The sequence below is a fragment of the Phyllobates terribilis genome, unplaced genomic scaffold (genome assembly GCF_046119375.1).
Source record: "Phyllobates terribilis strain yellow unplaced genomic scaffold, ASM4611937v1 Scaffold_1__5_contigs__length_1240528914, whole genome shotgun sequence".
In the NCBI taxonomy this organism is placed as follows: domain Eukaryota; kingdom Metazoa; phylum Chordata; class Amphibia; order Anura; family Dendrobatidae; genus Phyllobates; species Phyllobates terribilis.
In genome coordinates this window covers 538,071,435-538,090,154 of record NW_027362761.1, presented here as the reverse complement: position 1 = coordinate 538,090,154, position 18,720 = coordinate 538,071,435, and the positions used below count along the sequence as shown (strand labels likewise).

At 44.1% G+C, this 18,720-nt stretch overlaps 1 protein-coding gene across 10 annotated transcripts in view; it reads left to right on the top strand.

Annotated features, from left to right (window-relative positions):
• UNC13B (unc-13 homolog B) overlaps positions 1-18,720 on the top strand; it is a 330,375-nt gene that overhangs the window by 242,577 nt on the left and 69,078 nt on the right. For all 10 annotated transcript variants that reach the window (XM_073680363.1, XM_073680367.1, XM_073680366.1 and 7 more), the window contains 2 exons: positions 5,282-5,432; positions 5,783-5,851. In XM_073680363.1, the coding sequence (XP_073536464.1) occupies positions 5,282-5,432; positions 5,783-5,851 (220 nt within the window). The remainder of the gene's footprint in view (positions 1-5,281; positions 5,433-5,782; positions 5,852-18,720) is intronic.

The window sequence follows — 18,720 nt, the reverse complement described above, 5'->3', positions numbered from 1 at the left end:
TCACAGGTTCTATGGTACCCGGGTCCGGAGGAGAGTCTCCTGTCCTCCACACCCGGGTACCATCCGCACATTGGAACGCTTGGATTCCGCATGTACAGATGCAGTGATGTGGATTCCATGCCTTCCAATGCAAGTCAATGGCGGCAAAAACGCAGCGTTTCCACAAAATAATTGCTAGTGCTGCGTTTTTTTCTGCAATGATGACCCGCAGCGAAAATTTCCTCAGCATATGCACAGCACATGCGGATTATCATTGGGGAACATGGCAGACCTTCTACCAAGCTTTTTTTAAGCGTTTCTGCAGCGTTTTTGCCGCTTTGGAGACTCTTAAACGCATCGTGGGCACACAGCCTTAGTCCATCTAGTTCAATCCATAGCCTAACATGTTGATTCAGAGAAAGGCAAAAAACCCCATGTGGCAAACACTAAGCTCCACATTGGGGAAAAAATTCCTTCCCGACTCCATATGACAATCAGACTAGTTCCCTGGATCAACGCCCTATCAAGGAATCTAGTATATATAACCTGTAATATTATACTTTTCAAGAAAGGCATCCATGCCCTTCTTAAATTTTAATAGTGAATCACTCATTACAACATCATGCGGCAGAGAGTTCCATAGTTTCACTGCTCTTACAGTAAAGAATCCGCATCTGTGATTATGATTAAACCTTCTTTCCTCCAGACGTAGAAGATGCCCCCTTGTCCCCGTCTCAGGCCTCAGAGTAAAAAGATCAGTAGACTGGTCTTTGTACTGTCCCCTCATATACTTGTACATAGTAATAAGATCACCCCTAAGCCTTCGTTTTTCTAAAGTAAATAACCCCAAGTGTAATAACCTGTCTTGGTATTGCAGACCCCCCAGTCCTCTAATAACCTTGGTCGCTCTTCTCTACCCCCGCTCTAGTTCAGCTATGTCTTTCTTATACACCGGAGACCAGAACTGTACACAGTATTCTAAGTGTGGTCGCACTAGTGACTTGTATAGAGGTAAAATTATGTTCTCCTCATGAGCATCTATGCCTCTTTTAATGCATCCCATTATTTTATTTGCCTTTGCAGCAGCTGCCTGACACTGGCCACTAAACGTGAGCTTGTCGTCCACCAATACACCCAGGTCTTTTTCAGTTACAGTTTTGCCCAGTGTTTTACAATTAAGCATATAATTATACATTTTATTTCCTCTGCCCAAGTGCATTACCTTACATTTATCCCCATTAAAGCTCATTTGCCATTTATCAGCCCAAGCTTCTAGTTTACATAGATCCTCCTGTAATATAAAATTGTCCTCCTCTGTATTGATTACCCTGCAGAGTTTAGTGTCATCTGCAAATATTGAAATATTACTCTGTATGCCCCCTACAAGGTCATTAATAAATATGTTAAAAAGAAGAGGGCCCAATACTGACCCATGTGTGGTACCCCACTGTTAACGGAGACCCAGTCTGAGTGTTTTCCATTAATAACCACCCTTTGTTTCCGATCACTGAGCCAATTCTTAACCCGCATACATATATTTTCCCCTATCCCCATTGTTCTCATTTTATGTATCAACCTTTTGTGTGGAACCGTATCAAAAGCTTTTGAAAAGTCCTTATACACAACATCCACTGCATTTCCTTGGTCCAGTCCAGAACTTGCCTCCTCATAAAAACCTATCAAATTAGTTTGACAGGAACGGTCCCTCGTAAACCCATGTTGATATTGGGTCATGAGGTTATTCTTCTTCAGATACTCTATTATAGCATCTCTTAGGAAACCCTCCAGGATTTTACCCACAGTAGAGGTTAAGCTTACTGGCCTATAATTTCCAAGTTCAGTTTTTGTCCCCTTTTTGAATATTGGCACCACATTTGCTATACGCCAGTCCTGTGGTACAGACCCTGTTATTATGGAATCTTTAAAGATTAAAAATAATGGTCTATCTATGACGTTACTTAATTCCTGCAGTACTCGCGGGTGTATCCCATCCTGGCCCGGGGATTTGTCAACTTTAGTGATTTTTAGACGCCGCCATACTTCCTGCTGGGTTAAGCAAGTGACATTTAATGGAGAATTTTTGTTATCACTAATCATGTTTTCTGTCATGTGATTTTCTTGTGTAAATACAGTTGAAAAAAAATCATTTAGCATATTGGCTTTTTCCTCATCCACCATTTCACCCAGACTATTTTAAGGGGGCCAACACTATCATTTTTTAGTTTTTTACTATTTATGTAGTTAAAGAATATTTTGGGATTATTTTTACTTTCTCTGGCAATGATTCTCTTTGTCTCAATCTTTGCTGCCTTGATTTGGTTTTTACAGAATTTATTTTTCTATATTTATTTAATGCCTCATCACTACCTACTTTCTTTAGTTCTCTAAATGCTTTCTTTTTGTCACTTATTGCGCCCCTTACAGCTCTATTTAGCCATAGTGGTTTCCTCCTATTTCTAGCATGTTTATTCCCATAGGGTATATATTGTGCACAGATCCTATTCAGGATGCTAATAAATGTCTCCCATTTGCTTTGTGTAGTTTTATGTTTCAGAATATCGTCCCAGTTTATTGCACTAAGATAATCTCTCAACCGTTGCAAATTTGCCTTCCTGAAGTTTAGTGTCCTTGTAACCCCTCTACTACACATCTTATTAAAGGTTACATGAAAACTTATTATTTTTTGATCACTATTACCCAAGTGACCCCTAACTCGTATATTTGATATGCGGTCTAGCCTGTTGGTTAATATTAGGTCTAGCAGTGCCCCCCTTCTTGTTGGGTCCTGAACCAGTTGTGAAAGGTAATTGTCTCTCATAGTTGTCAAAAACCTATTACCTTTGCTTGAACTACAGGTTTCTGTTCCCCAATGTATTTCAGGGTAGTTGAAGTCCCCTATAATAATGACTTCTCCTTGAGTCACTGCTGAAGAGTCACATATTTATACACAGCAAGACACAGAAATAATGTAATAGATGAGACAAGTGACGTAAAGCAGAGCTATTACTATTGGAGAGGGATAAACACAGTTGTGGCCGTAAATATTGGAATAGTTCATAGATAAGGAGTGTGAAAGTTTTATTATCCTATGATTGAGGTCTGGTCCAGGGTTGTGATGTCCTTAGTTGATGTAGATTTACATAAATCCATGCAATACATTCATTCCTGCTCTGAAGGTGTCAAAGGTCGTCATGAGTTTATATTCCCAAAGTTGTCTGTCTCTCTAAGATTTGAAGTTACCTTTTAATACCAGTAATTTCATATCCATGATGCTGTGATCAGGAATACAAAAATGTTTGGCCACAGGTAGATCTATTATTTTTTCTTTTGTGTGGCGATGAGGATTCATCCTTGTCCTAAGTTTTTGCCCTGCCTACATACAGACATCCAGCTGAACATTTGGTGCATATAACTAATTACACCACATTAGATGTGATGCCGTTGAAAATACCTGGGATCTTGTAGTACTGATGTGAATTGGGGACCTTTATCTTGGCTGTGGTAATTATAAATGGACAGGTTTTACATTTTTTTCTGGTTGCAGGGATAGGTTCCTGTAGCTGGTGGAGAGGACAAGGAGCTTCTGACAATTATTCTTCTTAAATTTGGGGGCTGCCTGAAACACAGAAGTGGGGGGTCTGGAAATATGGATTGTAATCGGGCATCTTTTTGTAGTAAGGGTTGTAGTTTCCGTGCAGCTCTCCTTAGCACCTCCAGATTTGGATTGTAGGTGACTACTAGAGGCACCCGATTACTATCTTGTTTAGTTTTGTAATGTAGGAGATGGTTCCTTGATATTCTGGTGGCTCTTGTAATCTGGTTCACAATTGTTCTTGGACGGTAGCCCTGATTCAAAAAGGTCTTTCTGAGGCCACCAAGGTGTTTGTCTTTATCCAAAGGGTTGGAACATATCCGATTGTATCTGATGGCTTGGCTGTAGACAATAGAGTTTTTTGTGTTTTGGATGGAAGCTGTCCCATTTAAGGTTTGTTGGACGGTTGATTGACTTTCTGTACTGGCTAACATGGTACAAAAATATATTTTCCCACTACATAATAAAAACTAACTTAAATTACCCATGTCTATTCACTGTCAGCCTTTTTACGAGATAAACAACTTTGTCATAATTAATAAATTAGTAAATGACATTACGGAAAACAAAATTAAAATTTATAAGATTACAGAGAAGTTCGCCAATTCAAAAACTGAATTGCCCAGGTCAGATCGCGTGGAAATCTCTCTGTATGAAAACAAATTTGTATATGTGTTTTATTCTAAAGAATTAATTTGGCCGCTTGAATTTCTAGCACACGCATTATTGTACAATGGAAAGCCCTTAATAAAACGTTCTATTTCTGGAACCACTTCCAATTAAAAAAAATAATAATTACGGTACATTTCTGGATTCCCCGCATTTTAAATACGTATTTCATAAGCAGGTTGATTCTGTGTTGTAGCATTAAGTTTTGAGTTAATCAGAAAAGAACAGATCAGTAGAAGCTGTGTTGGTAATGGCAGAGCCAGAGTAAATCGGACTCACCTCCAATATTAAGCTCTTTATGTAGTAAGATTATAGAGATTGTAGCTAGCAGAGTGGCAGGTATTGGAACTCAAAGGTCCGATTTTAGAGGTGACAGACAACTGCTAAGATCTGTTACTGCTGCTAAAAATGGGAATGATGGGAATGAACAGACATTCAAAAGAGGAGCCCAACCTATGAGCCATAAAAGAGGAACCCAACCTATGAGCCATTAAAAAAATAAAACTTGTGAAACAATCTATGACAAAAAATCCTAATATTTCTGGATGGTAACTCACTTTTGTGTCCACTTCACTATTTGTTCCCCCTAGAAATAGTGAAGTGGACACAAAAGTGAGTTACCATCCAGAAATATTAGGATTTTTTGTCATAGTTTGTTTTACACATTTTGTTTTTTTTAATTGCTCATAGATTGGGTTCCTCTTTTTAAATGAATTGTCCACTTTGAACATTCCCTTATTTTGAGAAAGAATCCCCTAACCATATGCCGATCCTTCTGCTGGGACCTCCACCAATCATTTTATAATAAGTGGGCACACTTGGCAACTAATGTCTAATTTCTCTGCAGCGCCACCTCAGGGGAAAAGAAGCAATTCACTTTTTCAGTCCAGTCTATAGGTTACTGTGTAATCCATGGACCTCCAGAAGGGAATAAGCTTCTCGTAGCATCTATACCATCTCGTCTTTCAGAATTCCTGATAATATCTTTAAACAATCTCCAGTATTTGATTGATTCCTAATCTCGTAATTTTCTCATTCCAGGCATTTTGCTTGTCTGTCCTCAAAGTATATGTGTCCTGGAGTACCAGCCGTCATGAGCACGCTCCTCGCCAATATCAATGCCTACTATGCCCACACCACTGCCTCCACCAACGTGTCTGCATCTGACCGCTTCTCTGCCTCCAACTTTGGGGTGAGTGTTCTCCGTGTATTCTCGGCAGTGACCCTTGAGAAGACCACCCCTGTTCTACACCATATATTCTTTGCACCATAGGATAGGGGATAACTTTACTGATCGCTGTCAGACATGGCTTATTCATTGTCTGAGACTGCCACAGATCTCAGTTCTGTAGAGAATGAATGGAGGGAAGGTCCCTGTTCTCAGGATCATGGGGGTCCCAGCAGTCACTGTTATCTCCTATATAACCTTTAACTGCTATGTATATTTGTCCTCCAGAAGACAATTTTCCACTGTAACTGCAATATGATTGTTACAGATTTTTCACATACGTATACACATATATATTTTTTTCTTTTCTGCAGAAAGAACGCTTTGTGAAGCTCCTGGACCAGTTGCACAATTCCCTGCGCATCGATCTCTCCATGTACAGAGTAAGCTCCATAATGGCAGAACACAAAGGCCATGATTGCAGAGCACGAGACCTAAAAAAAAAAAAAAAAAAAACAAAAGGCTCTTCACTCACCTGTGTAATTAGCAGACAAATGATCCATTGGAATCAGAACCTGTGATTAGTTGGGTTTTGATGAATGAGGAAGATGCAGCTAGAACAGAGATCCACCTGTGACAGGGGCATCATTAGCTAAATGAAGATGCTATCTCTGTCTCTGTAAACCTGTAATATTACTGTCCTCCTCCTTCCTGAATGGATGAAGAAGTTCATCTGTTACATGAATTTAAAGGGAGCAAGTCAGCAGAAAATGGCCTATTGTTTAAATCTGGTTTCTATATTTAAATATTTTTTTTAACTATATAGAGAGAGAGATCTACAGATACATATCTCTCTATATATATCTATCTCTCTATAAAAAATAAAAAATCTTGCAATTTTCACACTAGGTCTCATAATGGACTCACACTTCCTGTTCTGTACAGTAGACTTTTCAGCAATCTTGTTATCAGCACACTCAGAATTACAATGACTGATAACACCTCTATATACAGTAGATAACGCAGGATCCACCATTCACAATATGTGATGTCACAGCTCATCTCCTCCTCCTCCTGTACAGTGACAGGTAACACCATTAAATTCATTAGTTAATGCAGGATCCATCATTTACAATACACAATGTCACAGCTCACCTCCTCTTCCTCCTGTACAATAAGTGATATTACATATATTTAGAGTAGATAACACATGATCCACTATAGGTGATGTTACAGCTCACTTCCTCCTCCTGCACAATGGTTAACACCTCTATGTACAGTAGATAACACAGGATTCACCATAAGTAATGTCATAGCTCACCTCATCCTCCTCCTGTACAGTCATTGAAAATACTTCTGAATACAGTAGGTAATGCAGAATCCACTATTCACAATAGGTGTCGCAGCTCACCTCCTCCTCCTGTACAATGACTAATAACACCTCTATATAGAGCAGATAACACAGGATCCACCATTCACCATAGGTGATATCACAGCTCACCGCTTCCCCTGTTGTATAATGATGGATAACTCCTTAATATACAATAGATATCATAGGATCTGTCATTGTACAGGAGGTAAGCTGTACAGAACAGGAAGTATGAGGCTACTTGAGGCCTAGTGGTCAGTTTAAAATGTGCAAAATTTCTATTTTTATATACTGTAGATCAGGGGTCCTCAAACTTTTTAAACAGGGGGCCAGTTCACTGTCCCTCAGACCATTGGAGGGCTGGAATATAATTTTTAAAAAAACTATGAACAAATTCCTATGCACACTGCACATATCTTATTTTGAAGTAAAAAAAACAATACAGGAACAAATACAATATTTAAAATGAAGAACGAGTAAAGTTAAATCAACCGGTATTTCAATAGGCAGGTAAATGTCCCCAATAGGCAGCATAGGTCCTCAATGGGCAGGTAAATGTCCCCAATAGGCTGGTAAATATCCCCAATAGGCAGCATAGGTCCCCAATAGGCAGGTAAATGTCCTCAATTAGGCAGGTAAATGTCCCCAGTAGGCAGCATAGGCCCCATGCAGGATGTCACCTCCCATATAATGCCCCATGCAAGATATCACTCCCCTGTCTTTATAATGCCCCATGCTGGATGTCACCCCCCATATAATGCCCCATGCAGCATGTCACCCCCCCATATAATGCCCCATTCAGGATGTCACCCCCCCCATATAATGCCCCATGCTAGATGTCACCCCCCATATAATGTCCCACGCAGCATGTCACCCCCCGTATAATGCCCCATGCAGGATGTCACCCCCCGTATAATGCCCCATGCAGGATATCACTCCCCTGTCTTTATAATACCCCATTCAGGATGTCACCCCCCCCATATAATGCCCCATGCTGGATGTCACCCCCCCCATATAATGCCCCATGCAGCATGTCACCCCCCCATATAATGCCCCATTCAGGATGTCACCCCTCCATATAATGCCCCATGCTGGATTTCACCCCCTATATAATGCCCTATTCAGGATGTCACCCCCTCATACAATGCCCCATGCAGGATGTCACTCGCCCCCCCATATAATGCCCCATGCAGGATGTCACCCCCCCCTATATAATGTCCCATGCAGGATGTCACGTCACCCCCCCCCTATATAATGTCCCATGCAGGATGTCACCCATGGGCGAACCCAGGATCAAAACTAGGGGGGGGCAAGCCATGGTCACAGATACCGAAGAGAAATATATATATATAGTACAATGCAAAGATTTCACTTCTTACATTACATGAGCGATATCTATTGTAAATTCCACAATAGCTCAGAAACCGGCGAATCGCTCCACACAGTATACTGGCCACCATAAAATGCCCCATACAGGATACTGGTCCCCATATAACGCTCCATACAGGATACTGGCCCCCATATAACGCTCCATACAGAATACTGGCCCCCATATAATGCTTCATACAGAATACTGGCTCCCATATAATGCTCCATACAGGATACTGGCCCCCATATAACGCTCCAGGCAGAATACTGGCCCCCATATAATACTCCATACAGGATACTGGCCCCCATATAACGCTCCATACGGAATACTAGCCCCCATATAACGCTCCATGCAGGATACTGGCCCCCATATAGCGCTCCATGAAGGCTGTTGCCCACACACAATGCCTCATGCAGGCTGTCCCCCCCCCCCCACATAATGCCGCACGCAGGCTGTTCCCCCCCCCCCCACATAATGCCCCACGCAGGCTGTTCCCCCCCACATAATGCCCCATGCAGGCTGTTCCCCCCATATAATGCCCCATGCAGGATGACACCCCCCCCTTCCTTATAATGCCCCATGCAGAATGTCACACCCCCCCTCCCTTATAATGCCCCATGCAGGATGTCACACACACACCCTCCCTTATAATGCCCCATGCAGGATGTCACCCCCCCTCCCTTATAATGCCCCATGCAGGATGTCACACCCCCCCCCCCCTTATAATGCACCATGCAGGATGTCACCCATGGGCGTACCCAGGATCAAAACTAGGGGGGAGCAAGCCATGGTCACAGATACCGAAGAGAAATATATATATATAGTACAATGCAAAGATTTCACTTCTTACATTACATGAGCGATATCTATTGTAAATTCCACAATAGCTCAGAAACCGGCGAATCGCTCCACACAGGATACTGGTCCCCATATAACGCTCCATACAGGATACTGGTCCCCATATAACGCTCCATACAGGATACTGGCCCCCATATAACGCTCCATACAGAATACTGGCCCCCATATAATGCTTCATACAGAATACTGGCTCCCATATAATGCTCCATACAGGATACTGGCCCCCATATAACGCTCCATACAGAATACTGGCCCCCATATAACGCTCCAGGCAGAAAACTGGCCCCCATATAATACTCCATACAGGATACTGGCCCCCATATAACGCTCCATATGGAATACTAGCTCCCATATAACACTCCATACAGGTTACTGGCCCCCATATAACGCTCCATGCAGGATACTGGCCCCCATATAGCGCTCCATGAAGGCTGTTGCCCACACACAATGCCTCATGCAGGCTGTTCCCCCCCCCCCCACATAATGCCGCACGCAGGCTGTCCCCCCCCCCCCCTCCACATAATGCCCCACGCAGGCTGTTCCCCCCCACATAATGCCCCATGCAGGCTGTTCCCCCCCATATAATGCCCCATGCAGGATGACACCCCCCCCTTCCTTATAATGCCCCATGCAGGATGTCACACCCCCCCTCCCTTATAATGCCCCATGCAGGATGTCACACACACACCCTTCCTTATAATGCCCCATGCAGGATGTCACCCCCCCCTCCCTTATAATGCCCCATGCAGGATGTCACCCCCCCCCCTTATAATGCACCATGCAGGATGTCACCCCCCCCTTTACACTGTGTTCCAAATTATTATGCAAATAATATTTTCTCAGATTTTCCCAAATTACCTATATGAATTGCAGTCATTGTAATTTTCCAGTCAAATAACTATTAGAGTACAATTGAAAGGTTTTTGTACAAACTGCCTATGATAACAGTATATTTTTAAAAAAATAAAACACTCAAACTGCACTCAAAATGCATGTTCCAAATTATTATGCACAGCAGAGTTTTCAACCTTTTCATTTTAATAAAGAACAAAAAAATGGTCATTTTTGAAATTATAAGCATTAGCAGGTTATTACAAACTGAAATCAAACAGTTTTCAACTCATAACTTTATTCTAGGTGATATAACATTTGCACATAGGACCCCTTGTTCGAAAGGAGCTTCTGAACGCTCTCGTCCATTGAATTTGTCAGGTTTTGGATGGTTTCTGCTTTAATTGTTTTGCATGAGGACAGAATACCCTCCCAGAGCTGTTGCTTAGATGTGAACTGCCTCCCGCCATCATAGACACTCCTTTTGATGATGCTCCAGAGGTTCTCAATGGGGTTGAGGTCAGGGGAGCATGGGGGTCACACCATAAGTTTGTCCCCTTTTATGCCCATAGCAGCCAGAGATGCAGATGTGTTATGTGCAGCATGAGATGGTGCATTATCATGCATAAAATGATCTCGATGGTCCAGATGGATGGAGTGGAGGATGGCTGGTTGATGGACACCCCATGCAACCACGGCTATGGCGCTAACAAGGAGGAGGTGGAGTAATGTTTTGGGCTGGAATCATGGGGAGAGAGATTGTCTGCCCTTTTAGGATCCCTGAAGGGGTAAAGATGAACTCCATAATGTATGTTGAGTTTCTCAAACAGCACTTCCTTCCATGGTTCAAGAAGAAGAACCGTGCATTCCGCAGCAAGATCATTTTCATGCATGATAATGCCCCGTCTCATGCTGCACATAACACATCTGCATCTCTGGCTGCTATGGGCATAAAAGGGGACAAACTTATGGTGTGGCACCCATGCTCCCCTGACCTCAACCCCATTGAGAACCTCTGGAGCATCACCAAAAGGAATGTCTATGATGGCGGGAGGCAGTTCACATCTAAGCAACAGCTCTGGGAGGGTATTCTGTCCTCATGCAAAACAATTGGAAGCAGAAACCATCCAAAACCTGACAAATTCAATGGACGAGAGAGTTCAGAAGCTCCTTTCGAACAAGGGGTCCTATGTGCAAATGTAACATCACCTAGAATAAAGTTTTGAGTTGAAAACTGTTTGATTTCAGTTTGTAATAACCTGCTAATGCTTAGAATTTCAAAAATGACCATTTTTTTTGTTCTTTAATAAAATGAAAAGGTTGAAAACTCTGCTGTGCATAATAATTTGGAACATGCATTTTGAGTGCAGTTTGAGTGTTTTATTTTTTTTAAAATATCCTGTTATCATAGGCAGTTTGTACAAAAACCTTTCAATTGTACTCTAATAGTTATTTGACTGGAAAATTACAATGACTGCAATTCATATAGGTAATTTGGGAAAATCTGAGAAAATATTATTTGCATAATAATTTGGAACACAGTGTATAATGCCCCATGCAGGATGTCACACACCCCCACCTCACCCCCTCCCTTATATTGCCACAGGCCTCCATATAATTAACAAAAAAAATCAAATACTCACCTCACGTCTCACCTGCTGCCACTGCTCCTTAGCGTCGCCGGCCTCATCCCGCTCTGCGCTGTGACTGCTCAGGAGAGAGCTCGGTGTAAAGACGTCACCGCGCCCTCTGACCTGAGACGTCACAGTGCAGCAGCCGCGGAGGATGCAGAGCTGCTGCGGAGGCACGGGGAGGGGTAAATATTGTGCCGGATGCCGGGGCCCTGAGCAAACAGGGGGGGGGGAGCGGGCGCTGACGGTGAGGGGCCCCCCCCCCGCCTGCTCAGGGCCCCGGCATTTGCCCTGGTGCGCCGGGTGCTGACGTCGGCCCTGGTGTGCGGCTTGCGTGCCTGCTTCTAGGGGGGGGCAGCTGCCCCCCCCTGCCCCACTGTGGGTACGCCCATGATGTTACCCCCCCTATATAATGTCCCATGCCTCCATACATTAGAAAAAAAAAATCCAATACTCGCCTCACTTCTCTCCTGCTGCCGCTGCTCCGGTCCGGATTCCAGCGTCGCCGGCGTCTTCCCGCTCTGCGCTGCCTGTGATGGCTCAGGGGAGGGTGTGGTGGAAAGACGTCACCGCACCCTCTGACCTGAGACGTCACAGGGAGCGCACAGCGGATCTGCAGAGGCACGGGGAGAGGTAACTATCTGGCTGCCGGGGCTCTGAGCAAGCATGAGGGAGCGGGCGCTGACACCGCTCTCCTCCGCCCACTGCCCAGCGGGCCGGATAAAAATCCTCCGCGGGCCGCATGTGCCCGCGGGCCGTAGGTTGAGGGCCCCTGCTGTAGATAGTGATATGGAAAACTGAAAAAAAAACACATCATAAAACCTTTTTTAAAAATGACATTTGTGTCGGGCAATGTAGTAATTGCTTCTTCTAATATTCATAAATCTGAGTGGCGGACTACCACTTTAGCAAACATAACTCGCGGTCCTAGAGCACTCTGATTATCTTGTAATGTCTGTAGGAATGTAGAAGGAGGTATCTACAGGGGTTAATTCTGATCTCGCTGTGATACTGTGTAATTATAAGTGTCTATATCCTTTAAGGACAATTTGAAGTGGTTGGCTTTATTTACTGGGGAGTGACAATCGGCCTCTGTCGTTGGGGTTCACTGGCGTGGTCACAGAATCTTATATTAATGATCGGGGTTCCTGAAGTGCGAAAAACCCGAGGGAAGTAACAAGGAAATAAATTTTCCTAATTGTTATTTTAGAAGTAGCACATCACATACGCACAGTTGTAGTCACGACCCATTACTCATGGTTGAGTGACTCCTGAACATAGAAATCTCATGTCTTACTTTTCTTTTCACTTGATTTCATTTAAACCCAAGTGGGAGGAGAAGTTAGCTACTTCCTTCCTAACTGATGACATTACATATCACTGTATTCAGCATAATGAGTTGTTCACCTTGTTAATACTTTATATTATCTTGCTCATATCTTAAGTTACAGCCAGTATTATACTCCAGAACTGTCTGCGGTTATAGGAAATGGTCTGCAAGCTTGTTAGCGGATACACGTTCAACAGCGTCACTGAGTTACTAAAATGCAGAAAGGCTTTTTTTTTTTCTAGATAATGAATGTCCAAGAACAATTCACCAGAGAGTTATCACTGTCATGCACTATATGGGAAAAAAGTATTAGGGCATACATCTTATTCATTGATTTCAGCAGATTTGTGACCCTGGTGTATAACATCCGGCCCCATTGCCCATCCCAATGTATATCATGCAGCCCCATTGCCCCCCTGGTGTATAACATACAGCCCTGCTGTCCCACCAGTGTATAACCTCATGCCTCTCGCCCCTGGTGTACAACCTCTGGCCCCCCGCCATGCTGTCAGCCTTTACTAACATGACCGAATGGCTGGTGGTGCAGAGCTCCGTGATAACTGCGCAGTCCTGTAATAGGAGCCACCAGGGTAACAAGTCCGGTCAGGACATTTCTTCCTCCTAAATCTCTCTTCATCACCTGTGAGTGATGGTATTGAGTAGTGGAAGGAGCCGCAACAACTCAGCCACGAAGTGCAGACCCCAGAACGTTACAGAGCGGGGGGCCGAGTGCTGAGGAGCGGAGGGCAAAAAAGTCACCAATGCTCTGCTGGCTCCATAACTGCAGTTACTATAACTAATGGTAATAACATCAGCACAAACACTGCGCCCCCGCCAGTAGCTTCATGGCTGATAAGCTGCATGCAGCCGTACATCACCAAGCTCAATGCCGAGCATCGGATGGAGTGGTGTAAAGCAGCCACCACCGGACTCTGGAGGAAACTTGCCCAGTGCAGTGACGGATCACACTTCTCTATCTGGCGTCTGATGGATGAGTCTGGATTTGGTGAAGGAGAACGTCCCCCCCTGACAGCACTGTGCCCGCTGTACAGTTTGGTGGAGGAGGATAATGCTATGGGCTGTTATCAGGGGTTAGCACAAGACATTGAGGACACTTGTAGCCTCCAACTTTGTGGGAACAGTTTGGAGAAGGCCCTTTTCTGTTCCTTATAACTGTGCCCAGTGCACAAAGTCAATAAAGCCCCATCCAATAACTTTAGGATGGACTAGAGCTGAGATTGTGAGCCTGACCTCTCCCCAACATCAGTGTCTGAAATCACAAATGCTCCTTGGGATGAATGGACGAAAACTGAGAATACAAATTAATTGTTGCCCTTTAGTCCGCGTCATTCATCCTGGGCACAGGTAGAAGTCTCCGGTCCCAGGCCTGCCAATTCTGCCTCCTTTGGTGCCGGTCTCCTATCTATAGCTGATGTGGGCAGCGTGTTTGATGGAAGGGTTTCCCAGGGCACAGATTTTATCATCTCCGTGAACTGCACTGGAATTTGTTGCCTTCGGTTTTCCATAAACCCTGTTTCTGGGGCAGCCTGAAACCATCTTCTCCACAGCTGGTCCTGCTGGAGGCAGAAAGTTGTCAGCAGGTGGTTGTCTGCGTCCTATTTGGCTGCTGGATCCCTGCTAAGTCTCGTCTCCTTCAGGCCTGTGCCTGAAACCTGCAGCGTGCTGGATAAATCTTGGCGTCCGGGTGGACACGCGGCTTCCACCAAGCTGTCTGGGCCGTTAAATAATAAAACATTCACCATCTGCTCTTTACATCCTTCCAGAAAACCTCAGATTTAGTTTTTACCACCCGTACGAGATGCATCATTTCTGATGTTGCAGTACCAGAAAAATGCTGTTTACATGGCATCAGGAGAGCGCCCCCTACAGGTTATTCATTGTCAGGACCTATTTATTGCCCATCAATATTCATGGATTAGTGCTCTCATCACTGAGCGTAATCCTGTTTGTTTTATGCTGAAGCTGCCGCCTGAAGTAATGGGGGACGAGCCAGGAAATATCCTCCGCTTCTATCTCCCTTATATCAATGTTGACTGATCAGTCGCTTCTTAAAAAGTTTAATATTTGCTGAAGTTATTTAAAGGGATTTTCTGAATCATCATATAATGAAAAGTTTTCCAACTTTCCATTATATTCCTTTCCATTTTCAAGATCTGTGTTTCGTGTCAATGAATAGACCCATTTGTGAAAACCCCTACCCACCCCAATACTTCTCATAGCTGAGAGTTTGCTACAGGACAGCCTTATGTCATTGATAGAAAGGTACAATTAGGGTTACATTTAATCTGAACATCGATTTATTTATTTTTATTTATTTATTTTTTTTATACAAAGTCTTAAATCCTCTGCTTCTGTTCACACAGCTACAGAATTTCATTATTTAATTCTGACTGTCTATAGCCTCCACTAGGGGGAGCTCCTTGTATACAAATTCATACAGCATCATGGTGGTTGGCTACAAAACTCACTTGGGGAATGTATTAAAGGGAACCAGTCAGGGCAACTTTACAAGTAAAACTACTGACTAGCTGTGTGTGTGTGGTTGTCACTTTGTCAGATCTTTCTTCTAGACCAAGGGTTACTGGATGATGTAGCAAACCAGGACCCAGTAACTTATTAAGGAAGGAGTTACTTCAGGATACAAAAATATACAGATGTTTACCAATAAAACAGGTAGAACATATATACACTAGGTAGCAGGGAATAACACTTGACGATTTACATCTTTTGTTCAATACAGGGGCTCATGCTTTGCGGTTGTAGTTAGCGGTCCATATCCTGTGAGTAACCTTAAAATAACTCCGTATGTCTCATCGAGACCCTACATCTCCAGTTATCTTCTTGGCTCACTCTCGTACAGTACTCATGCCCCAGCCTGGCAAGCCCAAAGTCTCTGTACCAATGCTCCCAGGTCTGGGTTACACATAGCCTCTGTCCTTTCTCACTGTGTCGACTCAGGGTCCCCACTAACCCATGGCTATACCTTCATACATCCAGCTTTCAGTACTCCAGACACTGAGCTCTCCATTCTTTTGTTTTCTTACTCGCTCTCAATGCATCATGTGCTTGCCTGCTGTTTTCTGCCACTTTTTCAGTTTCTGGCTTGCTACCTATGTCTTTGTTAGGGGACACAACTTCGCTGCCTCCAATCATCAGGGCAATTACGGAATTGACTGATGAGTAGACGAGGCCGTGGCTGCTTCCACTATTAGGCTATTTATTGGGGAACTCACAGTGAGCGTATGGCATACTCCAATTCCAACACGTGTAATATATATATTTACACCCCGGTACGATCACTGCGAATTCCTCAATAACAAAAGGAACTAGCTGCCACCACCAATCATTTATACACGCCGATTGGACACCTGTTGAGATAGCGTATTGCTTCAGGGGTGCAGTTTACAGAGCAAGAGGAACACAGCTATTAAATTTTATTTAATAATTTAATCTGGAAAAGTAGGCAGTCTTTCTAAATAAATATAGATAGAGAAATAGACAGACATATTTATATATAGATATTACACACACACACACACACACACACACACACACACACGCGTAACAAAATAATAAAATATGTTGTATACAGTCACATAAAAATAGAAGGGATAACAAAAGAAAAGTGGGATAACAAAAGAAAAGTATCAAACCTGTGCCATGGAAATGGCTCCGAGCTTAGAGGAGGGAAGCACCCCTTAGATCAACAGACAGGACCACAGACCACTGTGGTGAGCTCCTATGTGGGGCTGGTTGTGGAATGTGATAGGTCCTTAGAAGACTGAGATCTGCAACTTTCAGGTTATCTTCGCCACTGGAGGCCCCAGGTGGAAGATATTATTGTCTTGTTTCCTATCACGATTTTACCTTTCTATGGAGATGAAACATGGCATGGATAGCATCATCCGTCTGAGCAATATTAAGTTGGAGGTGTAAGGCCGACCTTACCGTGATGTGAGTAAATGTGTTATGTTCGTTACTTCGCCACAACGCCGAAAATATATCTCCCATAAATATTTGATCGATGCAAACCCCAATATACATCACTGCCTCCAGAGTGTCTAGAGATTCCTTTGAACAGAAGAAGTCCCTACCTCGGGAAGTGTACTTCTCCGCCTTGGAGTATATGAATCTTAAACTTGCTGGCTGACACTCAGCAGATCCCCTGCTGTAATTACCTGTTCACAGCAGAAGGTCCTACTTCAATGGAAGTTGAAGCGTCTGCTCTTTTTCAATTCCCGAGTTATAATAATTCCCATATGTTCACTGTACGGGCGATATATCCCATCTCCGGAGAGGTCTTCATTTGACAATTTAATCTGCAACAGTCTTTATATCGCTTTCTTAACACACACACCTATATGGCGGTCTAGTCGATCTCTCTCTGTGACAACTTTCCTAAATACGCCTCCCAGCTACAGGGCCTGGCTACCTGTTAAAGGTAGTGTTGAGCGAGTATGTTCTGCTAACCCTTTCACCAGGGGCGTACATAGGAATCATGGGGTCCCATAGCAGAAGTTCTAATTGGGCCCCCACCCCCCCAAAAGAAAAATGTAAATAATTGTTGGGGGCACAGAAGAGCAGATCTCACAGCTTTCCAATGCAGTTTGTGGGGAATATTTTTTTTCATAAGAATTTGGGAAAGTTATAAAATGTCCTATAAATGTCTGTCCTAGTCCTGATCTAAGGGTCTAGACTTGTAGCTGAGATGAATCTGTGCTACAGTAAATTTATCACTTAAACATGAGCCGTGTATGAGGGAGTCGGAGTTGGAGTCGGTGTCCTGGAAATTGAGGAGTCGGAGGTTTGGCTTACTGACGCCACAGCCCTGCCTACTGTACCCCACCTCAACTCCCAGGGCAAAGTATGGTGACCCCAACACAGTATAATCCCCTAACTGTGACCCCCACACAGCCTTCCATGCAGTATAGTGGGCCTACATACAGTATAATGGCCCCCACACCTCTCCACACTCCACTGAGTATAATGCACTCGCCATAGTCCTCCACGCAGTATAATGCACTCGCCATGGTCCTCCACGCAGTATAATGCACTCGCCATGGTCCTCCACGCAGTATAATGCACTCGCCATGGTCCTCCACGCAGTATAATGCACTCGCCATGGTCCTCCACGCAGTATAATGCACTCGCCATGGTCCTCCACGCAGTATAATGCACTCGCCATGGTCCTCCACGCAGTATAATGCACTCGCCATGGTCCTCCACGCAGTATAATGCACTCGCCATGGTCCTCCACGCAGTATAATGCACTCGCCATGGTCCTCCACGCAGTATAATGCACTCGCCATGGTCCTCCACGCAGTATAATGCACTCGCCATGGTCCTCCACGCAGTATAATGCACTCCTCATGGTCCTCCACGCAGTATAATGCAGTCCCTATGGTCCTGCACACAGTATAATGCACTCGCCATGGTCCTCCACGCAGTATAATGCATTTCCCATGGTCCCCCACACAATATAATGTTCTCCCCATGGTCCTACACACAGTATAATGAACTCCCCATGGTCCTCCACACAGTATAATGCACTCCCCATGGTTCTGTATGCAGTATAATGCAGCCCCCCATAGGGTAAAAGGCAGCCCCCACCATAGGGTAAAATGCAGCCCCAGTCCTCCAGTATTATCAGTACTCACTGATTTACAAAAATAAATACTTACCGCTCCTCGTTCCCCGGTGCTTCAGTCTCTGTCATCACCTCAGCAGCTGCCAGCTCCACTGTCTGACACAGCATGGCGCGTCATCATGCCGCTGCGTCAGAAGCGGAGGAGTAATGAGGGAGATGGAGTGTCATATGACTATCCCTCCTCCATCATTGCTTTCAACCAGGGACGGCTCCAGGTTTTCGTGGGCCCCGGGCGAAAGAGTCTCAGTGGCCCCTT